Source organism: Vulpes vulpes, chromosome 16 (assembly GCF_048418805.1).
Source record: "Vulpes vulpes isolate BD-2025 chromosome 16, VulVul3, whole genome shotgun sequence".
NCBI classification, from domain to species: Eukaryota; Metazoa; Chordata; class Mammalia; order Carnivora; family Canidae; genus Vulpes; species Vulpes vulpes.
This window is the reverse complement of record NC_132795.1, coordinates 21,218,803-21,243,942: the sequence shown is the minus strand read 5'-3', so window position 1 is coordinate 21,243,942 and position 25,140 is coordinate 21,218,803. Positions and strand designations below refer to the sequence as shown.

The window sequence follows — 25,140 nt, the reverse complement described above, 5'->3', positions numbered from 1 at the left end:
TTCTTGTTTCAAAAACTGTCTTTAGCCATTATTTTAGGATATGTCTGTTTAAGACAAATTCTTAGTTTCCTTATCTAAGAATGTCTTGATTTCTTTTTCATTCTTGAAGAATATTTTTGATGGATATAGATTTCTGAGTTTACAGGCTTTTTAGCAGTTCAAGAAAGGTGTTGTACCATTTCCTCTGGTCTCCATGGTTTCTGATGAGAAATCTGCCTTGTGAAGTGTTTTCTTCCTCTAGGTGAGGTAATGTTTTTCTTTGTCTGCTTTCAGGATATTTTCCTTTCTTTTTTACTTTTTAGAAGTTTGACTCTGACATGTCTTGGCTTGGATTTCTATGGATTTATCATATTTTCAAATATTCACTCAGCTTCTTGAATCTATAGGTTTGTGTCTTTTGCCAAGTTTAGGAAATTTTCAGCTATAATTCCTTCAAGTTTTTGATGTCAGTGACCCAAATGTTCAGTCTTTTTATAGTCATACCAAGTCCTGAAGCTCTGCTTATTATCGTTTTAGTCTCTTTTCTTTCTGATGTCCAGGGTAGGCAATTTCTGTTGTTCTATATTCTTGATTACTGATTATTTCCTCTGTTCTCTCTATTCTGTTGTTGAGCTTTTCCATTGAGCCTCTTAAATTTTGGTTGTTGTATTTCTTAGTTCTGAAATTTCATTTGGCTCTTTGTGTCTTCTGTTTCTTTGCTGAATTTTTCCATTTTTCCCTTTGTTTTAAGTGTTTATGTAAATGGTCACTGATGCATTTTTGTGATGGCTGCTTTAAAATCCTTGTTAGATAACTCCAACATCTGTGGCATCTCAGCGTTGGCATCTGTTGATTGTCTTTTCTTGTTCAAGTTGGGTTCTTGGCATAATGAATGATTTTCAATTGTTCCTGGTCATTTGATTATTATGTTGTAAGACTAGATCTTACTTAAATTTTTTATTTTACCAGAACTCCTCTGACCCCATATTCGTGGGGAAAAAAGAGGGTTGCTACCTTGTTATTGCTAGGTGAAGGGTGGAAGTCCAGGTTCCTCAAATAGTATCCAGTGGTATCACCACAAGGAAGGGTTTGGGGCATCTCATTACAGCAGCCTGATAAGGGTGGAAGTCTAGATTTTCCACCCAACTTTTGCAGATAGAGTTGGGGCCACACTTTTTTCACTGGAGTAGAGTGGTTATTGTATAAAAGTTTTCTTGCTAGGCTTTCCGTCCCTTGGCCCTTTGGGGATTTTCTTTTTTTTTAAGGTTTTATTTATTTATTCATGAGAGGCACAGATCGAGAGGCAGAGATATAGGCAGAGATATAGGCAGAAGGAGAAGCAGGCACCATACAGGTAGCCTGGGATCATGCCCCAAGCCAAAGGCAGATGCTCAACCTCTGAGCTACCCAGGCATCCCCCTTTGGGGCTTTTCTTTTGTCTTTTCCTATTAGTATTTTGGGATTGCTGGCTTTTCTGGTACCAATTCTGGGATATATGAAGCAAATAGCAAAACAAAGAACATAACTCACTGAACTTACCATATGTCTTTCCTTGGATCCCAAACTTCCTAGCTAGTCTGTCTTCTTCTCTACCTTTCAAAGTCTTCTAATATTTCTTTTACATATAAATAAAGTCATTTGCTGTATTTAGCAGAAGGAACCAAGAAAAGTGCATTTACCCCATCTCCTCTTGGACCAGAAATCTCCTTGCCATAATAGTATTCTGACTGACTCTAGAACATCACACATCTTTTCCTAGACCTCTGTGACCTATCATATTGGGAGACCTGACAGATAGCCAAACAGAACTACACTTCAGATCTGCAGATATGGTGAAGCCCGTGGAGTCTGCTGTCCAGCAATAGCATTGCTGGTGGAATTTCAACAGCTGGGGAAGGCTACCGAATCTATCTGAAAGCCTCCTTGACTCTGGTGTACCTTCCTGTAACAGGTGAAATACACATGGGCGGTCAAGAACACTTTTATATGAAAACCCAAAGCATGCTTGTTCTTCCCAAAGGAGAGGACCAAGAAATCGACGTCTGTGTTTCTACACAGTTTCCCAAATATATACAGGTAACATGGGGCCATTGCAGAGGGGAGGGGACTAAATGGATTCTGCTGGCAAAACATACCAAGAGCAATTAGAGACAAAAATGTCACTGCAGGAACTGGAGGAATTTGGAGCACTAACAGCCCTATCCATTTGGGTATTAACAGCTGTACAATTTCAAAGCTTTTAAGAGAGTTTTATGAAAGTAGGCACCTTTTGTTTGTGGATTTATAACCTCAGAACCAGTTTTGGAGTCAGCAGGTCTCTTGCCATACTCCTGGCATTGTTAAGAATACCAAAGAATAAAAGGAAAGCCTGCCCTCCAGAGTTTATAAGTACCTAATTCACATGAAGCAATTAGGAAGTGGTATCGGATGGAATGGAACTGAATACTTAATCAGCTAAGTCAGAATTTACACAGGTGGAAGAATTACAAGAAAGGAGGGTCTGCTAAGGGCTAGAATCATCCAGAAAGTCCACAAAGATAAAGTCTTAAGTTTGGATTTGCAGTGAGAATGAGATTTGTCTAGATGGTGAGGAGAGGCCATTTCTAGGCAATGCCACACCAAGAACAAATGCCACTCATTCAGTCATTCATTCGCTCATTCCTTCTGTAAACACATATTTCCTGTGACCTATATACCAGGCAGCATGCATATAGGAAAGGAGGAAAGGCACAAAGACTACCCAAGCTGGAATAAGGGATACATTTAGGAGTGACTAGGTTAAGTGTCAGGGTGAAAGCAAGGGGAACAAAGCAAAGGTGTTGACTCAGCAAGTCATACAAGCCAGTGTTATTACCAGAGCAGGTAGGAATGTGGGAATGTGTGGACTGAGGCCTTTAGAAGCTGGTACATTAAGAAGGGTCAGGTGAGTCCCATTCCAGTCCTGTCTGCTCCTCATTTCCAGTGTGATGTTGGGCCCATCACTTCATCCTTCTTGGGCTTCACATTTATAAACATGAGTTGTTAAGATTAAATGACCTCTAAACATTAGGATGGCATGGAAGAGCAAGACCTGCATCCAGGAAGGACGCACTGGCCAACTGAGCAATAATCCAGATGGGAGGCGAGAAATGTCTCCAGTGGAGACAGAATGTGGGGAAATATGGGGAATGTGGGGAAAAGATCCAGTCTGAAAGAGGTTTGCAAGGCCTCAGAATCTCACTGCTTGAGGAAACATATCCCAAGGGATTAGTATGTCAAGGCTACTTTGATTATGGTTCGTGGGGAGATTTTTCAAAAATTTATTAGCACAGGGGTGTCTAGGTGGCTCAGTTGGCTAAGTGTCCAACTCTTGATTTTGGGTCAGGTCATGATCTCAGGGTCATGAGATTGAGCTCCACATTGGGCTTTATGCTGGGCATGGAGCCTGCTTAAGATTCTCTCGCTTCCTCTGCCCCTGCCACCCCCACTCCCCTCATACTCTCTCTCTCTCTCTCTCAAAAAGAAATAATAATTATTACTAGCACAAAAATAGCATGTTGATACCAAAAGGACTACTTAATATTAATGATAGTTTTTGCAGTGTCATAGCTAAATGCTACTGAGATCAGTTGTGGATGTATGCTTAGGTCATTGGAAATTGTTCTGCTATTTAATATAACTACACGGTTTCTGTATTGTGTGTAGTGTTTTGGAATCAAAATGTGTAAAGACTGCCCCACTCCCTTGCTACAGATGGATCAGATTAATGCAATCTGTTGTCATTCACAGGATATAGTTGCCTCGACCTTGAAGCTCCCAGTTAACAAGGTCATGTGTCATGTAAAGCGTATTGGTGGGGCTTTTGGGGCGGAAGGCCATCAAACCAGCATCATGGCAGCCATCACTGCATTTGCTGCCAACAAGTAAGTGGAGAAAATCTGCTAAATAGACTAAAAATAAAATGAAGTCATGCTGTACATACTCAATATTGGGGCTAAGGAGAAAGAATTTGGGTTAAGATTATTTAAAATCACATATGGTATACAAAACATAAGCCTGCCAGCTTATTACAACTTTTTTTAAATAATATATTGTCATACCAGATACTAAGAACCAAAATGGGACTCAATCATTGAAGAAAAATGAAAGCCACAGTAAAAATACCTGTAGACAGAAACTAGTCCTAAATGGATGGTGGTTATTAGCCATCACCCTTACTTGGAAAGCACAAAGTAAGTAGAAGAATGGGGATGGAAGGGATTTCTGTTATAAAGACAACACTGCATGGCTGCAGAGGGCAGCATTTGGCTGCCGTGAGCAAACCAACAAACCATGCTTCTGTTTAACTTTCTATGCCTTGTGCTGACTGATTGTGGCCGGCTCACATCTGCTTTACCCAAAGATGTCAATTCGTGCAAAGATACTAACTGGATCTGGCTGGTACAGAGTGAGTGACTGGAAAACATGTGAGCATATGTACATCTATGAAAGCAGATCTGATAACCATAGTGCTTCTACATTTTCTAAAAAATAGAATAATTTCCAAAAGTGTTCTGTGAAATTACAATTATTTGCCAACAGGTTCCTTACTTTTCAGTATATCAAGGGTATCTTTGTGTCCCAGAAGTTCCCAGAAAAATTTCCATAGCAGAAAATAATTATTATTTTGCTTTGTAAGAAATAAATTAACTTGTCAGAATGGATTAATTGCCATAATAAACAACTAAAAATTCTCAGGGGCTTACACCTGGATTGTGTTATTTCTTGCTCAAGTAACAGCTCAGTATACTCAGCAGGGGTTGTAGGGAAAGGGAGAGGAGAGGACCCTGCTCTGAAAAATTATTCAGTGACTTAAACTTTTTCCATCCAGCAGTGCCACTGTCATCCCCTCATGCAGTGCTACTGCATCATCTAGTAAGGCAGTCATAAGGCTCATATGACTATTTAGGTGTAAATTTAAATTAAATAAAACAGAAAATTCAGTTCCACAGTTGCATTAGCTATAATTCAAGTGCTCAGGAACTACATGTGGCCAGTGGCTACCATATTGGACATATAGATATAGAACATTGCCATAGTCATGGAAAGTTTGATTGCATAGCACCATGTTAGGGAGTCTGAGTCCTCTATGGGCTCTTCTGCAAGGGCAGAACATAAGGGAAGCGGGAGAACATGGAGTGTTATGTGGGAGGTGTTTTAGGCACCAGGCATGTTAAGTGTAGACCTTGCTTCTGTTCACTTGTGATGAGCCAGGACTTTGCCATCTAACTGCAAGAGTGGCTGGGCAATGTAGTCTTCCATGTGCCCAGGATGAAAGACAACAGCATCTGCTGAACACGGCACCATCTCCACCACTACTGGTGTAGCCGCGTACATATTTTTAGGAGATAATGGATGTATTCATTTCAACTCAGGTTCACTCTAATCTCTATTTTGAATTTGGTTTAGTTTAACAAAGATTTATTAGAGTAAACTTTGTTCTGACAGAGATTACACTTTGGGGGTGGAGGAGGAAATACAACTTACACATATGAAGTCATCATGAAAACATAATAATGTCGGGTTAAAAGTTGAGATGCACGGGGTAAAACTATGAGGAGAGAGGAATATGAGTTGCAGTATGTACATGAGACATCTTAGAGAAAGTGAAACACAAATGGCCTTCAAGAACAGATGGGCAGAAAGAAGGCATATGGGTGGTGGGCATAGTAAGAGCAAAAATGCAGAGGAGGGATAAACGGCATGTTTGATAGGGATGGCAGTAAGGAGAGAGGGAATCAGAACACACGGTGATTACTGAGAGGTGGTGGAAAATGAGATTGGTTAGGTTAAGTGATGCCAGACGGAGAGGAGCCTAGCGTTTCAGGATGGGGGTTGAAACTTGATCTTGTAAGAAAGTGTAGGACTGGATAGATCCTTGATCAGCCAAGTGTCATAACCAAACATAGGTGCGTTGGGGAAGATAATAGGATGGCACTGGGCAGGGTGGCCTGGGGAGGAGAGAGGATGGAGGCAGCCAGACCATCGTATTTGGGGTCTGAGGTGTGATAGTAAGATGTAGAAGAAATGAGTCCAAGAGCCACTGTAGTATTAAATAAAATAGGAGTTGTGAAAACCTTGGCAAAATACAGGAGACAATAAAACCACAAACATGACGTGGAGGTTTCTAACAGAGAGAACCAAGTTAGAAGGAGGAAAGAGGAAGGAGGAACCTGGAAGAACAATGATAAGCTTGTTAATGTAAATGTTGGGGAGAAGTGACAATAGGATTTTTAAATGCAAATGTCTTTCACCAATATGGAACTTTATTAAAAGGACTAGTTAGCATTACAGAAGCCATAAACATAGCGGTGATTATAATTATGAGAAAATAGTGTTTTCTGATGTAGAGTGAGGACAGGAGATGATATTAGTAACATTTATAATAGTAATATTAATAATTTATATTTACAATACTTGTGTTTTAGTCACTCATCTATAATTTTCTGTGCATTACCAATAATTTATTGCCATTTCACAGATAGAGAGATCATAGAGCTTGCCTAAGATCACAGAACTAGTTTAGTGGCAGAGCCAGGACTCAAACTTAAACTTCTGGAGTTCATAGGTCATGCCCTTCACTATGACTTTGGTTTGAATTTGGTACCGTTCAACAAAAACCACAAAGTGAGGAAAATGTGCTAGTCCATTCTGAGCAGGCCACCAGATCTGGAGATTAAAAGATGAAATGGCTTCAGGGGAGAAAGTTCAGGTAGAAATGTGGAGCCAGAATTTAAGGACTTGTGGCAAGAATGGGAGGTTAGGATGTATGCAGTGGATTTGCTTTGAGAGGAAAGAGAGAGTTGATTGAACAGCAGCAATGAATTGGACAGGAGGGTTTTTGTTTGTTTTGCTTTTATATCTACCCTTCCTTTTTTCCCCTTTTTTATTATTTTTAATTGTGGCAAAATACAACATAAGATGTTCTGTCTTAGCTGTGTTTAAGTTTGGTAACATTAAGTACATTCGCATTGCTGTGCAACCATCACCACCATCCATCTCTGGAATTCTTTTCATCTTGTAAAACTGCAAATCTGCACCCACTAGGCAATATGTCTCCATTTCTTCCACCTCCAGCAACCCCCTAGAAACCACCATTCTACTTGCCATTCGTTCTAATTTGACTACACTAGGTACCTGATATAAATGGAAATAGTATTCATCCTTTTGGCTTATTTCACTTAACATGATGTCTTCAAAGTTCATCCATGTTATAGCATGTGTCAGAATTTCCTTCCTTTTTAAGGCTGAATAATATTCTATTATATATGCACCACATTTCATCAATCCATTCATCCATTGATAGACACACTTGGGTTGCTTCTACCCCTTAGCTATCGTGAATAATGCTGCTATGAACATAGATATATAAATAGCTTCAGAACCCTGCTTTTAATGCTTTGTGGATAAATACCCAAAAATGGGATTGCTGGATCATATTGCTATTTTTAATTTTTTGAGGAACTGTCATACTGCTTTCCATAGCAGCTCCGCCATTTCACATTTCTACCAGCAGTGCATATGGTTCCAATTTCTTCACATGCTCACCTATACATATTACTTTCTGTAGCTGGTTGGTCAGTTGGTGGTTTTTTTTATAGTAGCCATTGTAATGGATGTGAGGTTATTTGTAATTTTGATTTGCATTTCCCTAATAACTAGTGATGTTGAACGACTTTTCATGCACTGATTGGACATTTGTATATTGTCTTTGGAGAAATGTCTATTCAGATCCTTCATCCATGTTTTTAGTCAGATTGGGTTTTTTGTTGTTGTTGAGTTGTAGGAATTCATACACATACTAGATATTAACCTTTTATTAGATATACAGTTTGAAAAATTTTCTCCCATTCTCTGGTTGCCTTTTCACTCTGTTGATTGTGTCCTTTGATATATGGAAGTTTTACATTTTGATGTAGTCCAGTTTACCTATTTTTTTTCTTTTGTTGCCTGTGCTTTTGGTGTCATATCTAAGAAACCATTGCCAAATTTAATGTCATGAAGCTTTTTATCTATGTGAGGAGGATTTACAAGTGACAAAGTGAAATATAGAGAGGCACATGGTCCCCAGCACCAGTATTAAAGGTCAGTTCTCTTTTCCTAAGCTGGGTTCATGAATGATGGCAGAAGCTTGGCCCTGGATATGGAGCATTATAGCAATGGAGGCGCCTCCCTGGATGAGTCATTATTTGTAAGTGCTTTAAGGAGCAAGTTCACATTCTGAAAAGCATGACATAAAATGATATAATTCAGAAAATGTTCAATAGTTAAATAACATATTAATAAACAAAGACCCACATTGCAGGAATAGCCATGTGTTATTTACTGGCACCTCCAGGGTAAGTCCAGAGATACTGGCTAATTCTGTGTCTGCATATTATCTCCATGTTTCCCGTACTTAGAGTTCTATTCTCAAATGCAAGCATTATACTAAACCACAGCTCTACTGATATTCTGGCCCGGATCATTCTTTGTTGTGGGCCTGTCCTGTGCTTTGTAGGATGTTGAGCAGCATTCTTGGCCTCTACTGGCACAGCTACCCTCTGGTCTCAACAACCAAAAGTGTCTCCAGACATTACCAGGGAAGACAGAGGACTAAATTGCCCCTGGTTTAGAACCAATGCATTAGACCAAACACGAAAACATTTTTTTCATGTTTTGCAGATATTTTATTCATTACATTCTATAGACCCAGTTTTCAGAGCGTACGAATGCTTCAAAGTCTTTGGCAGATGTCTGAAACCTGAGGATAAACATGTATTAGCCCTAAATAGGAAAATTAAAAAATGATGATTACAAAAGAAAAATTATTCAAATCCTTAAAAATTATTTTATAGCAAAAACTATTTTAATATAGGGCCTGGGTCTATTTTAGCATGTTTAATGTGATGTAGATACGGTTGGTCATTTCTGGCCTGGTTTTGGTCTTAAGTCTCAGGAAGGCAAAATAGGTATGGAAGGATGTGAATCTTATCACACTAACTCTGGATTTCCCCAGGTGATAGAAATGGGACTCCTGAAAATGGAAAATGCTTACAAGTTCCCCAACCTGTGCTGCCGGGCATGGGCATGCAGAACCAACCTTCCATCCAACACAGCTCTGCATGGCTCTGGCTTTCCTCAGGCAGGGCTGATCACTGGGTCCTATATCACGGAAGTTGCAGCCAGGTGTGGTTTTGCCACCCCCCCCCCCCCCCCCCCCCCCGCAAGGTAATGCTAATCTAGTCTCTCAGCGGGGAGAACCATTGGGGGGTCTTTCAGGTTGAGGAATTTGGATCCAGAGAGGCTAAGTGATTTGCCTGAGGTAACCCAGCTAACTGGTTAAGACGGAGCCAGGGCACCAAGTTCAGTGATCCTTGTCTTCCTCAGGCTCTTTTCCCCAAAATCCTTCAGGCAGAGGATATTGAGGAGGGAGCTTTGGATTCCAACCCATGCAGAGATTAATACCAAGAAGTCTCCAGTGGTTGCAGATGCCCCTGCTGCCAACAAGGTCTGCCAAGCCTTTCTTTTCTCTGCTTCCTTCACGTCTCAGGCAGCTGTCATAGCGTTTCAGTCATTTCAGTTACTAAAATAGTTTCCTTTCTGTTCTTGAAGTCTCGGTCCCGACTTCATTCATTAACAAGCTCTGCTCCCCTCCCTCTGCCTCTTGCGCTCTGAATCCTGGAGCAGAGCGAGCGTGGGGAGACTCTGTGCTTTCTTTCACCCCTTCTCGGCTCTGTCCTTCTGCTGTGCTGCTGGAGCAGAGGGAAAGGAGGACCAGAGGAGGCAGCCTCTTCCCAGGGAGCTTTGTCATCTCCTCGCTTACATGGAGCTGCTTTTCACCTGTCTCTGTGGGCTCTATTTCTTCTAACTCTCTCAAAAATGGACAGTCCCCTGTGAAAGTGGGTTAAATCTCCAGCCACCCCCAGCTGGCACCTCAGGTAGTATTTCCTGATGCCTCTTTGCCCCATGCTGCAGCAAACCTTCATCCGCCTTCTCTCTATTCAGTATTAGGATCTGCGGCCCTACGCAGGAGTCATTTTCTTTGTGTCTCTTGAGCTTCTGGGGGTTCCTGCCCTTCCCTCCTGGCCATCTCATCACGCCTCCCTCCTAAATGTTCTGTTGCATTTGGTCGCATATAGAGAATTAAATAATGCCCTCCATCCACCTCTGGGGAAGTCAGAGCCCTATCTCAGCACCTCTGGGGAAGTCAGAGGAGAGGACAGCTACCCTTAAGAACACTGCCTTCTCCGAGGTGCCTGGGTGGTTCAGTTGGTTAAGCATCTGACTCTGTTTTGGCTCAGGTCATGATCCCAGGGTTGAGAGATCTTGCCCTGAGTCAGGCTCAGCACGGGTTCTGCTTGAGTTTCTCTCTCTCCCTCTGCTCCTCTCACTTATGCTTGCTTGCACTCTCTGTCTCCCTAAAACAAACAAATCTTTAAAGAAAAGAACTTTTATATTTGTTTAAATAAAATCAATAACTAGGATAAGTGGTCTTATCTTGCTACAGAATCTGAACAATCCAAATTTTGTAGATCACAGCCTGGAAGTTAAAGTGAGGATTATCTATCAACAAATATTCACAAATGCAACTAGAATTAGAGGAGTCTACAATGTGCCTGGACTGCAGTGGGTTATAAAAGAAATATAAGGAAAGGCTGCCTCCCTTTGAACTTACACCAGAGCAGCATAGAAAGCACGTAAATGCTAACATATTCAATCGAGGCTTCGCGTAGAGAAAGCTTCAGGAAAGGCTTCAACAAGAAACTCAGTTTAGGCCTAATGGGATGAGCAGAACTTGACTAGGAAGACAGTGGATAGAAGAGACTGTAGCTGTTACCTCTCCTCACATTTTGATCTCCTTTTCTTTTATAGGTTCGAATGATAAACATGTACAAGGAAATTGGTCAGACACCCTACAAACAAGAGATTAATACCAAGAACCTGACTCAGTGTTGGAAAGAACGAATGGCCATGTCTTCCTACTCCCTGAGGAAAGCGGCTGTGGAGAAATTCAATTCAGAGAATTACTGGAAGAAGAAAGGGCTGGCTGTGGTCCCCTTGAAGTTTCCTATTGGCCTTGGCTCAGTCGCTGCTGGTCAGGTCAGTTCTCTAAACAGACAAATCAGAAGGTGCTGGGGAAACTTTCTGCGAAGGCGGGGTAGCTATAGGGTTGCAATGCCTGTTTGTAAATCATCTCCAGGGCTGTCCTCAATCAAGCTATTTTTTCTCTAGAGAAGATAAGAGCTCCTTTGCCGGAATCCCGAGGGTTAGTGACAAACATGCTTGCTGAGAAATTGGGGGACCTGGTATCTGCTTTTGGCCCTGGCACAAAGCAACTGAGTCAACTTGCTCTGGGCCCAGATCACTCAAGTATAAAGTAAGACAGTGAGATGGATGACTGCCAACACTCCTCTTTAGCTCCTCTTCCAGCTCCTCTGTGTTTCTGTGTCGCTGGACCATGAAATAGAAATGGGAAGTTGCATGGCATTTGGGTGCACCACCCCTTTTGGTGGGTGGGATAAAGTAAACCCAGAAAAGTAAGTTATTTAAATAATTTTTTTAAACACAATTTTAGAAGTTTGCTCGCTTCTTAGCTGTTAAAAATGTGAAGCGGAGAACTGGAAATCTGCTCCTGTATTTTCTTCAATTGATTAAATAAATTCTCTGCTAGTTTTTGTTTGCTAAATCCCACTTGCTGCTTCTGCCTTTTTTTTTTTAAGATTTTTTATTTATTTATTCATGAGAGACACACAGAGAGAGAGGCAGAGACATAGGCAGAGGGAGAAGCAGACTCCATGCAGGGAGCCCGATGGGGAACTCGATCCCAGGGCCCCGGGATCACGACCTGAGCCAAAGGCAGACACTCAGCCACTCAGCCACCCAGGTGCCCCTGCCTCCGTATTCTTGAATGAAACTTACCTGAACAGGTAGGCATCCGCTCTACTCTAGCTCACTACAGAGCCGTGGTGTGGGACCCCTGTCATCTACATTCTTACAAACACATTTGTATACATACATCTACTGGAGAAGACAGCAGAGCCCTCAAACCTGTTGTCACTCCCCTTTGCAGAATTCACACCTTTGGCTGAGCCATGAAGAAGGAATAGCCGGTGCCTTGAGTGATGACAGATTAAGGACAAATGGGGTGGAACTGTGAGGAGCACTAGTAAGTATGCTGTGTATTGAGGGAGCAGAGGAGGCCAAAAACAAAAACAAAAAACAGGCAGGGAGGTCCTTCCTTCATGCCCATACTGATCCATTCACCTAACCATCCTGGCTCAGCTTTGGTATGATCATTAGAATGTTTCATGCTTGGTCACAGACATTTGGTGGCTCAAAGGAGCATGGTAACAATACAAGTGGTAATCTTTTTGCAGCTTTCCCATTCCTCGCCTGTTTGTGATGGCAGAAACAACACGGAGACATTTAGTCATCTGCACGCACTTTACTCAGATGAGGGAGACAGTTCAGAGGCTGTGGATGAGTAATAAAGGCAAAACCAAGATTATTCAGAAGGAGGATAGTCCGTCCCTGAGCAGACCAGCCAGGATCACAACCTAGAAGACTTGTAGCCTTATTTAGTCGTGAGAAAACTGAGGCTTCGAGAGCTAAAATAACTTGCCTGAAGCCCCACATCTGGAGATAGGTAGGGCTGGGGCTGGAGGCTCCAGTCTGAGAGGCTCTAGAAACAGTGTTTTCTCAGCTACACCAAGCTGCCTCCTACCTTTTGGTAGGAACTGAGATGGGATTCAGCTCACCTGGGAAGAAGCCAGATAACAGCCAGCAGTATGACTTCATCCTCAAACCACCAGTCCTACCCATCTTTCCCTGGAAACCAGCTTCCATGCTGAAAACATCGGCATAGGGCCGAACCCAGGAGTCCGAGATGGGGCAAGCTGCTTTCTGGAAGCCATACTTGGAAAGAGGAGGGAACTAGGAAGGATATTAAAAGGCCGAAGGCTGGATGATTCATAATGTCCACGTCATTTAACCCCTATCTCACCTTTGTTGGGTAGGTGTGACTCTGTATTATAGGAGAAATTGAAGGGCATAGGTGTTCACTCTCTTGCCCAAGGACATCCAGTTATTGAGCGACAGAATGAGGATTAGACTTCAAGGCCTTCTAGTCACATGTCTTTATCATTCCATGTGTCTCCCTGAGCAGCGGAGCCCCATGCCCATGACAGCTGAAGGGCTCACACGTTCCTTCCCTCTGATGTATTTAATTACCAGCCTGTGGACACCGATGAGCAGACAAGATCTAATTAACCTCCGCATCCGTACCACCTTAGTGTGGCATCTGACACAGGGTATCAACTCAGATACCGGAGTGGCTGAGACATTTGGGGAATCTGTGGAACCAAAGCAAACTGCTCACCGACCCCGGCAGTCCCTGCTTGATGATTGAGATTTCACAGACTAAGTCCCCGATTTGTGTTGGAGAACCATCTGTTCTAATGCTCCAGTTGTGCCTATTTCATAGATGAAGCTTTGCAGAATTTTCCTTTGTGGTGATAACAATGAACCATCCGGTGGTGCCACTTAACTGAACCAAATTTGACATTTTAAACGACGCAAGGGGATTGCAGCAGCACATGGGACAAATTACTCAGCAGTCTCCAATAGAAATGCTGCCCTGGACACGCAGGCGGAGGACTGTTGCCAGCAGGGCCACACAATGGAGAAAATGCACAATCCGCTCTAATTGTAACTCTAGCACGTGTGCCAGCTACAAATTGCCACGAGCAACTTCTGAATTGCTTGCAGAGCCAAGGAGGCCAAATACAGACTTTAAAAGCTTCATGCTATTGTAAATTCATTTATCAAACTTTTATTGGGCACTTACTATGTGTGAGATACTATGCTGCATTCCAAGGATGCCCTAGGACCCGGCCCTTCCTTTCAGGGGGCTTCTGTTCTAGCAGAGAACAATGAAGTGGCATAGAAAGGAGCCCAGGAGCAGCCCTTGCAGCTGCCATTACCTGGCATCTGATGAGCAACCAGGGCAGCCAGCTCTAGGCTCTCTGGAGGGGATGCCACCACCTAGCTTTATTATTTTGGGAACAAATGGTCAGGGTCACAAGAGATGATATTTCCAGGAGTGATGTGTGAACAAACAGTAAAATACATTCTGCTGCATCTTCTCAAGATTGGGTATGATTATCATGGCAACGATGCCCTCCTCAAGGTTCTGAGATTCTCCCTTGGGCTGAGAAAGTGTATCCCTATGTCTCTATGTGACCAATACATCCCTAGTGTACACCTGCTGAGCCAGGTAAATAGAGCCCATTTTCACTGCCAGTGTCTTAGAAGCTTTTATTTCACTGAATAATGTAAATCTTTGGATACTAATAAGAGGCAGTCCTCCAAGTGTGGCCCATGGCCCACAAGTGGCAATGAAGACCCTTCTGGTGGTCAGAGAATCGATCTAGGAATGTAGTTCATTTCTTGGGTATATCTGGTGATTGTCATGTGATTCCATTAACTTTCCTTTTTTTAAATAGATTTTATTTGTTTATTCATGACAGAAGAGAGAGAGAGAGAGAGAGAGGCAGAGGGAGAAGCAGGCTCCACGCAGGAAGCCCGACATGGGACTCGATCCTGGGTCTCCAGGATCACACCCCGGGCTGAAGGCGGTGCTAAACCGCTGGGCCACTGGAGCTGCCCTCCATTAACTTTCATTTATGACCAGGGTTGTTTATAACTTATCTGAGCAATGAAGGCTTACTAAAATTTTCGCTTCATTATATACATAATAGCTAGTTACTAGAATTTTCTTAAAACTCTGCCTTTACAGATCCTAGATTTCTATGCCATGCATAAGTATTAAGAAGCCTAATATCTGACAGATATTAAAAGCTGACAGAGCTTTAAGTCATCCCTTGCTGGTCCAAACCACACCTATGAGGTTGGCCTCTCCCAGTTGAACTTGCAGGGCTTCCTAAACCACAGGGAACCACTGGAAGCATTTTCTCTAGGACCACATGCTACTAATATTGCTCTTATACTAGAGACTTAAAGTGAAAACGCCATCCTTGTTTTCTGTAGCCCTCCTGGGATAACTTCATACCCCTTAGTCTAGCATGGACAAAATTGCAAGAAGGCACATTCTTGTTGATTATAAAACATGTTTAGCTAGAGTCTGGATGTTTCTGATTACAGAAGCCTTTAATTCTGTGTTAGCAGTTTGGTTCTTTCCAGATCCCCATGGGGAGCTGTACAGTTAGATAAGATTACTTCCAAGTTCTCTTCCAACTAAAGCTCTGAAATTCTGTGCCAGGATAATTTGGAGTGGGCTTAGCTCATTTTGTAGCAATAATGTCTGTCTGTCCCATCTTATTTGGATTTGTCTTTTTTTGCTTCTCTACAACAGACCTACAAACTATGGGAATATGCGTTCATGTAAACAATTCTCTCCTGCCGTGACCTATCTATGCTTAACTTGGCATTTTACAATGCAAAGTTGCACAACTTTTACAGTCACAAAAAAACAAATCCCAAACCTAGATTGTTGTTCCACTCTGGGTTAGGGAGATCCTCAAATGTCTTAATGAGGAAATAGTAGCTTAAGGAACGTAGTCCTGCCGCAGCCTCAAAGCCATCCTGTGACAGCCTGGCGTCTTGTGGAGTCATCATGAGGCAGCACTTGCCCCGCACTGCCCTGGCTCTGCTCAGTGTTCTCAGGGCAGTGGGAGAAGTGTCTGTGTATATTTTGGCAAGAGATGGAAAGGAGGGAATCATTTCCAGGGAAGATTTTTTTTTTATTAATTAATTTATTTATTTTCATCTGGTACTTTTAATACCTTCTAGAATAGACTGACAGTGAAGTGCATATTTGGTTGCTGAGGACAATTTTTATGCTGACATCTTGTTATCATTTAACATTAAACTAGTAAAGTAAGGGTTGGCAAACTATAGAGGGAGTCAAATTCTGCCCATGGCCTGTTCTGTATGTCTGTGAGCTTAGAACAGTTTGTTACATGTTTTTAACTTTTTTTTTTTTTTAAGATTTTCTATTTATTTATTAGAGACAGAGAGAGAGAGAGAGAGAGAGAGAGAGAGAGAGAGGGAGGGAGGGAGAGACAGAGGGAGAAGCAGTCTCCATGCTGGGAGCCTGATGTGGGACTCGATCCCGGGTCCAGGATCACACCCTGGGCTGAAGGCGGCACCAAACTGTTAAGCCACCAGGGCTGCCCTGTTTTTAACTTTAATTCCAATATAATCAGCATACAGTGTTATATTAGTTTCGGGTGTACAATATGTAATTCAATAATTCAATACATTACTCCCCAGGGAAAATGTTTTAATTGAGAAGACATGATAATATCCACCAAAAAGATCATGGAGGGGCACCTGGGTGGCTCAGTGGTTGAGTGTCTGCCTTTGGCTCAGGTTGTGATCCCGGAGTCCTGGGATCAAGTCCCACATTGGGCTCCTTGCATGGAGCCGGCTTCCCCTTCTGCCTATGTCTCTGCCTCTCTCTCTGTGTCTCTCATGAATAAATACATAAATTTTTTTTTTTAAATATCATGGAAACTGTTGTCCTCTTTTCTGGTTAGGCTGCTGCCTTGGTTCACATTTACCTGGTGGGTCTGTGCTGGTGACTGATGGTTGAATCTAAATGGGTCAGGGGGTCCATACTAAAATGATTCAGGTAAGTATGTGACAGTTGGATTAAGTTGGGTGTGTGCTTGTAGCTATATGTATGAGAGAAAAGCCATGGGTGAATATTTTCTGTTCCAAAATAAAAAGGACACGAGATTTTAGCTTTGACGTCTTAAACTGTTAAGCTGTTAACAGAAACTGGATAAACCAGCCAGTTTTGTAACTGAACACCCTAAAAGAACGTGGCAGAGGAGACTCAGGTTTTCTTTTTTTTTTTTCTTTTTTAAACTCAGGTTTTCTTATTGCTGCAGAAAATTGTGTCTTAATTTGTTGCTTTCCTTTGGGTATACAGGTCTCTCCCGCCATCCAAAAATAGAGCATTCCTTTGAAATCTTTTCCAAGCCAAAATGACATAAAGCAAAGGTGTAATTGCCATTAATTCACATGAAAATATTTTTGAGCCTTTCCGCATCCCCCCAAAATAACCTCTCCTAGTAATTCTGATTTGCTAATGGATGTACAAAATAAATCGGGATAAAGTACAGATGATGACAGATGCAGTTCAAAGTTCTGGCCGTCCCCAGGAAGGAGCTTCGGATGCCACTTTCGCTGCTTGGGGTGAGCACTGCTTCCAAACCCATGTGCAGAACAAACACTCTCAGAATTTTTGCTCTTCACTTTTTTTTCCTAAAAGGGAAAAATCCTCTCCAGATTTATTTCATTTAGCAAAAACAGGTACTAATGTACGCGTTTTGTAAAAGACAAGTGGCATTATGCAAACTTCCACAGAGAGGGGAATACTACTATTAAGTGAGTTGTCTTTTTGAACCTTTGCTGGGTAATGAAAAGATGTGTAAATTCTGATACATTGTGTTGTTTTTTGCCCTTTTTATAGTAAGGACTTTGAACAATTGAAAATATAAAGCACATTTAGTATTTCTAATCAAAGTCTACCCATTTTTTGGTTCATTTACTCTAATTTTTAGGTAGTTTCTATTTTGCAAATAATAGTAATATTAAAGATTTTAAAACATTTGGAAGAGGCAAAAAACTTTTTTAAAAGACTGAACAATTTCACTACTTAGCAATAGCAGTGTTTTGAGGTCTTTCCATCTTTTTTCTCTTTTGAAAATTGCTAACATGCTGTTTATGTAGTTTTTGTATCCTGATTTTTATGTGTGTTTTTAAATTTTTATTCAAATTCCAGTTAGTTAGCATACAGTCATATTAGTTTAGCATACAATGTTATATTAGTTTCAGCTGTACAATATAGTAATTCAACAATTCCATACATCACCCAGTGTTCATCAGGACAAGTGTACTCCTTAATGCCCATCACCCATTTAACCCACCCACCATTGATAACCATCAATTCTCTATAGTTAAAAGTCTGGTTCTTGGTTTGCCTCTCTCTCTTCCTGCCACTCCCCACCCATGCTTATTTCTGTTCTTTTTTCATCTATTCTAATATAGAGTGAGCACTTCCTCCTGTGGTTCAGGATTCTTTGTAATTATGATTTTTAATGGCTGCTTGTGGATATATGTATAATTTATTTAACCACCTCCAATTGTTGAATACTTCAATTAATATTTTTGTATGTAAGCCTGTGGTCAAATCAATGACTATTTTCTTAAAATAGATTTCCATAAATGGAATTACTGGGTCACAGAATGTATCTTAAATCACTGACACGTGTTACCAAATTGTTTTCCCGAAAGTATCCATTTCATTACACCACTAACCAACATTATACATTATGAATTTTTTAAAAACCTTAGATAATTTAATAGTTGTGAATGATAGTACCTCATTATTGCCTTGATTTGCATTTTTCCGATTATAGAGCTTTTGCTAGAATTTAGAAGAGCGAGGTGGTAGGAGAGGCCTCAAAGGTGTTGATTTCATGATTATGAAGACATGCAGCATTTCCTCCTGTGTTGGCTTTTCCTCCTCTTCCTGATGCTGTTGCATATAAGAAAGTCAGAAAAGCAAGAATATGTACTCAGGGTTTAGGGTCCAGACTAGCTACTAGTTTTTTAGAAAAGAACCTTTCGTAAAGGCTGGAGAATTCATGTCCCTGTTGCATGTATGGGGGCTTCCCATATGGGCTTCCATGTAGGTGTGTGCACAGGTCTGTGACTAACCAGAGTATTTAAAAAGAATCTCTCTTCTAAAATTCAGGTGGTTAGTCGTGAGTTAAGGATGCCCATGTCTAATATCCATCTGCGTGGAACAAGCACAGAAACTGTCCCTAATACAAATATTTCTGGAGGTTCCGTGGTGGCGGATCTCAATGGGTTGGCAGTAAAAGTAAAAATCATTGCAATGGCGTCCAAATCATTAGCCTCACCAGGTACATGGGTGGAGCTCAGAAGATGTTGAGAATTAATCCAGTTCTTATCTCCTTCTCACACTGTGAGAAAAATGTGCTTTCCCTCAGTGTCAAGCTCAGTATGTGGTACAATCCAGCTGCCCTCCTGGGCTGGAAACCCGTCTCCTTTTCTCCTCACTCCTGACATCTCACTGATCATTCCATTCTACTCAAAAATTTCTCTGTGTCTTTCAATTTCCGTGTTCCAGGAATATCACTGTTTTGATTCAGACTGGCACTTCTTGCCAGGGCCATTAAAAGGCTCTGTCCCTCCATGTGAATTTTATTGCCTTTTACTCTGACTTCATGTAGACAGAGTGAGCTTTCCCATAAAATAAATCTGACCATGCCGTGTTTAAAAACAGTGGTCAGGGGGTTGCCAACAATTTTTCGGTTAAGTCCTGACCTCTTAGCGTGGATTATAGGACCCCCATCCTAGATGGTCTGTCTTTAAGACCAGCTAATACTTCAACCCCACCCCTGGGAAACCTTTTATAACACCTCTTAAAAGGTTGGTCTCTACCTTCTCTGTGTCCCATGGGCCTCTTAAATAAGCCTCTATAATGGCACATATCTAGTGGTTTGCCTAAAATTATGATAATAATTTTAATTAAAAAATAATCCCTAGGATGCTTGTCAGACTCTTCTAAAATGCCTTGAACCCATCATCAGCAAGAATCCTCAAGGTACTTGGAAAGATTGGGTGAGAATCACTATTACTTTTCTGTTTTCTGTTGGAAAAAAAAGGAGGGAGGAGAAATGTGTGAATTAAATATCAGTAGAAATGGCACTTTAAAAAGTACTACAGTTAAATAACAGTAAATAGAGGTCTTTGGCTGTCTGGTGTAGAAATGTTATCATAATATGGTAGAGAAACTCTTGCATCTGGAAAAATTCTCCATTAGAAAAAAGATGGTTTTTCTACCTAAAACTCTTGTTTTTATTTTTTTAAGATTATTTATTTATTTATTCATGAGACACACACACACAGACACACAGGCAGAGACATAGGCAGAGAGAGAAGCAGGCTCCACACAAGGGAGCCCAATGTGGGACTTGATCCCGGGAACCTAGGATCATGCCCTGGGCCGAAGGCAGACTCTAAACTGCTGAGCCACCCAGGTGTCCCAAAACTCTTGCTTTTAAGCCAGAACTAATTAATGTTTCCTCCTCTGGATCCTGAGTATTTTCTAGATAATAGCTGTAAATCTGTTCATTCTCCTTCTTTGGGTTTCACTGTTCTTAAATGGAAAGACAACACTACGGTCCTTCCATAAAAGTAAAAATCATATAAGCACTCGTTTAGAAATAGGAGACCAAGCCACTGGATATGCATCCAACCAATAGTAGGCACTAAATTCAGCAGAAATTTCAACTGCTTCCTTCGATATACTTACAACCTAATTGGAAGAGAAAACACACATTCAAAAGTCAGCTAGCACACTTTTAAAGTAATAGGTTATAAAGTACCAGATGGTGTAGAATGGATGTCAGTAAAAGCTGAGAGTATGTGTCATGCCGTTTTAGGAGTCACATTAAAAGCATTGGTTGGGGGGGAAATAACATTTGGGGAGTCCTCCTTAGAAATGGTTCCTGCTACTCCACTGAGCCAGGACTCATTCTTTAACTCATACATATGGGAACTCTTAGTCCTTTGGGGGTATATTTATGTCTGCCCTCTGCTCTGTGTTTCCTGAGCTAAAGAAAGGCTAAGAGAGGCTGGCTGAAGAGACAATGCAAGACAGCCCTCCACCATCATGAGATGCTGCCATTGGGCACACTTTCCCCTGTAATGGTTGCACTTCTCATCTTTTCTTTCTCAGACCTGGGTACTTGGACCAGAATTATGCCACTTTCCTAAGGCTAGTGAATACCTGGTATTTAAACACTCAACCACCCATTGTTTCCTGGAACATTCCCTGTGGATAGGCTGTCTTTCCAGAAGACCCAGTGAAGTTCTTCATCCACAGAACACCCCTTGCCCGCTCTAGTCCAGTCTATGGGTATCACATACCTTGGCAGTTGTGGAAGGAGGTCACAGGCCCTGAATACATGCTGTTACTATAGCAGTGACTGCGAGTGCTTGTGAAGTGGAGAGTAAGGAAAGGAATACATTAGGCTTGGTTCTTGCTGTATTTCACATATAGTAAAACTAAGGTTGAAGCCATAGGTGATCCTTTTAAATACCGTCACTGCATCATCTTTCCTCTTGTTTCCCAGGCACAAGCTGCTTTTGATGAAAACATTAGCCTTTCAGCTACTGGATACTTCAGGTAAAGAGTCCTTTTAATCACACGCTATGAGAAATAGCAAGAGCTTGAGGAAGAGTTTCACTTCTGTTTGCAATTTTGGAAAAAAAAATTGATTTGAATGACCTTCCGTTAATCCACTGTTATAAGCAACATTTAGCTTTTAGTTAATCCAAATGCCCAGAAAGGTTTCTGTTGGGAAAAATTGGCACAAAAATAAAATATGGCTGAACTGATGATTTGAATCATATGGAGTGGTACTAGAGGGTTCTCTGAGGTTAGTGCTTGGAACCCACAGCAGTGGGTGATTTTCTTGTTGAAAACTTAGTGTATCCTTAAATTAAGAAACAAAGGTAAGGGGATGCATATTAAACCCATAATAAGATAAACACCATTTCACACCTTCTAGATTGGCAAAAAAAAGAAGAAATGTGACAATAACCACGTGTTGTCAAGATGCAGAACAATTGTCACTGACCTACTTTGGAAAATAATTACCAAATTATTTTAATGGAAAGTGAAAGCCATCAGCGAGCAGGGTGATGCATAAAGTCTTACCTGATTTTGTCATTTTGCTAGTTCTCATGGGCATTCCAGGGCACTGGCTGGCTAGCAGGAAAAGTGTCAGAAGCATTTTTCATGGCCACCTCCAGGCTGGCAGAAACAAAGGAGAGAAGGGTAGAAAGTGCTGGCAAGCTGCTGGCCTATGCTCCTCTTATACCATGACATTCTTCTGGTGTCCTTGAGAAGAGTCAGGAACAGAGCAGGTTGTGTAGATCAGAGAAGTAGCAAAGAATGAGAGCCAAGGGCCTGGTCCTACAAGCAGAAGGCTGAATCTGGGAGCCAGAATGACAGGCTAACAGGCACATGTACACCTTTGAAATAGCGTCTGGTCTAAAACGCAAGTGAAATTCCCCAAATCTGACAACAGTAGGTGGCAGGACTTAATATCTACTAAAAGCAGAAGGGTGGATAGTCATATGATGAGCATCTAACTTCCAGGCATAAGGAGTCATTGATTGGTTGGGAGCAATTGAATGTTTTTATCAGACAAAGCAGGTTTAATAAGAAGTAGATGTTTATTCAACAGATTTGTTGCATGCATTACATGCAGGCACATCATGGTGCAAGCGTATTCCTCTGGTTTGCTGTACCTGCAAATCGAACACAGCCTCTGACTGGTCTGTTTAATCAACGGGGTCTGCAATTAGGGGACTTAATCATTTAACAGCGCTCCTCAAAAATTCTGTTTCCTCCAGAGGTTATGAGTCAAACATGAATGGGGAGACAGGCGAAGGCCATCCTTTCAAGTATTTTGTTTTTGGAGCTGCCTGTTCCAAGGTTGAAACAGACTACCTGACAGGCGCTCGTAAGGTCAGTACCAATTGGAGAGGTCTTCAAGTCGTACCTTAGATACACCTAAATTCCATACATGCCATCTATCTGAGCATCATAGAAGCACCATGTATTTGGCTAAGGACAATTTCTCTGTGTTACCACAAAAAAAAAAAAAAAAAAAAAAGTTCAGCAGTTGCCTTGGTATTGTGGTTACTTCTGTGGAAAACAACTGGCGGCCTCTCTTCTTTATTTTTCTGGCCCTTTTAAATGGAATCAGGAAAGAAACCACTTCAAGGAAGAAACACAGCTTAAAGAGAGCTTTCATGTAGACTGTCCTGACCTCTTATTTGAAATGCCATCCTATGACATTTTTGAAGGATTTCATAAGCATCCATAACCTGCTAACGAGCATGAAGGGCCAGCCCAGGGAAGGTAGTAGCCAACTTTTGATATCTTTTATCGAGCTAGGTCCTGCTTTTTTAGATAGTTTAAGGGCATCCTTATGCTTTTAAGGGATCCAGTGAGGAGACACACACACACGTTCTACACACAGGTTCTCCCTCTCTCCCATTCTCTCTCTCTCTTACACACACACACACACACACACACACTTACATTTCAAGGAGAGGTGCTCCTCTTATAGGTGGATCTTTGTGGGCAAATGAAGCTACTGACTGGCCACTGTCAATAGTAACAAATGACCATTAATACATTAAATGAGACTGTGATACCCTCACAACTGTCATGTGATAATCTTACCCAAACTTACCCAAACTTACCCAGAAGCAAGCTCTAGGTCTTGATATTTCCAAACGTACTTTGTAGCTGTATCTTGAATTATGATCAGATATAAGTTGTCATGTAACAGGTCTCCAGCATGTATGTTTCTAAAACTATAGTCAGCCTATTCTTTGAAATTATATATACCTTTATTGAGCCTGCCTGGTAAAGTATCTGATTTGTCTGGATTCTAACTCAGACCAGATCACTTTGGGGAAACTTGGACTGGGACAAAACAATGATCATTCTAAACATGGCTTTCTTGATAGGATAGCTGTCCTGTTTTAGTTCAGTAGAAAGCTTTCTCATGCTAACTTATTTCTGCATCCTTTCTCCCTCAAAGAAAAATTTGGTGAAAACTTAATCACTTGGGTTTTCTTTATATGTCTTGGCCTTGTTAGGATCTAAGAACAAGGGCAATAATTAGCCTTGGTATAAAATTCTAAGGTGTGTTCTTATAACTTATTTGAACAATCTTAAGAGATGTGCTAAATAGTCATTTTATCAGATGCATTCAAAAAAGCTAGATCTGTAGCTCAGGTTAGGTATAGACCTAGGTAAAATGCTGTAACATAACATGGAACCAGGGACCTCCCTGAAGGCCTCTTTCTCGGTCATTTTGCTTATGTTGTTAGAATTGTTCTTATTTCTACAAAATTTCCCTCACTTTGAACCTACATCTATATATTACTTATCTATCTCTGTGTAACAAATTACTCTCAAATTCGGCAGCTGAAAATAACAAATATTTATTAAACCCGACAGCATTCTGAGGGCCAGAAATCTGGGAGCAGCTTATCTAAGTGATTCAGGCTCAGGATTTTTCACAAGATTGCTATCAAGCTGTAACGTAGAGCTACAGTCACCCCAAAGCTCAATGGTGGCTGGAAAATCTGATTCCGAGCTCCTTCACATGCTTGTTGCTGGGAGGCCTCAGTTTCTCACTGGCTGTTGGCCTGAAGTTTCCATTCCATACCACAAGGACATCTCTGTGGGATGTCTCCATGTCTTCAGGACATACAAGCTGCCTTCCAAACCCAGAGGGACTGATGCAAAGGAAAAAGAGAGTATGAGCAAGTAAGAGAGCACCCACAACAGAAGCCACAGTCCTTTATGACCTAACACCGGACTGATGTCCTAGCACTTCTGCATATGCTGTCAATCTCACAAACTAACCCTGGTAGAGTGTGGGAGGGGAATAATACATAAGGATGTGAACACAGCACGTGGGGACCATTGCAGGCTGCCTTGGAGGCCAGCTACCACAACCTAGAACCACTCTCTTCAGCCCTAACAACAACAACAACAAAAATACAATGACAGTCAGTCAGTCCATGGCTTTGAAAACAAAACCTTCACTAACACGGCCGGCATGAACGCACCTCCCCTCACCAATAACTGAGGCCACTGGTCTGCTGGAAGGCCAGGCTTGCTAAGTGGTGTCATGGAGAACTTTATATTTTATCATGTCCTTAAATAAGAAAGTGTTTTATTATGATAAAACGTTCTGGTTCACTCTCTCATTTTCCTGAGAAAAATGTTAGATGGAAGTCCCAAATCAAATAAGAAAACTTAAAAAAAAAAAAAACAAATAAGAAAACTTGAGTTTCCTTTGTCCCCTTAATAATTATAGGTAGAATCTGTTTGTCCTGGCAGATGGCAGAAGGCATTATGTCACATAAAAGAAGGTACAGACTTGCTAGAGAGCAAGGTGTTACCAGTAACCTGGCCGGGCCTGCTGCATTCCTCATTTGTAGTGTATCAGGAACTTTTGGTCACCACATTGTCATTTAGATTTATCTTTCCTCTGCTCTAAA

At 41.4% G+C, this 25,140-nt stretch overlaps 1 protein-coding gene across 1 annotated transcript in view; it reads left to right on the top strand.

Moving 5' to 3' along the window:
* Positions 1–25,140, top strand: part of LOC112922804 (aldehyde oxidase-like) — an 86,286-nt gene that overhangs the window by 56,575 nt on the left and 4,571 nt on the right. The window contains 13 exon segments of the mRNA XM_072742833.1: positions 1,931–2,055; positions 3,748–3,881; positions 4,097–4,194; positions 8,103–8,188; positions 8,996–9,175; positions 9,867–9,878; positions 10,852–11,079; positions 16,539–16,563; positions 16,566–16,633; positions 18,767–18,895; positions 19,585–19,659; positions 21,177–21,229; positions 22,465–22,579. Of these exon segments, the coding sequence (XP_072598934.1) occupies positions 1,931–2,055; positions 3,748–3,881; positions 4,097–4,194; positions 8,103–8,188; positions 8,996–9,175; positions 9,867–9,878; positions 10,852–11,079; positions 16,539–16,563; positions 16,566–16,633; positions 18,767–18,895; positions 19,585–19,659; positions 21,177–21,229; positions 22,465–22,579 (1,328 nt within the window).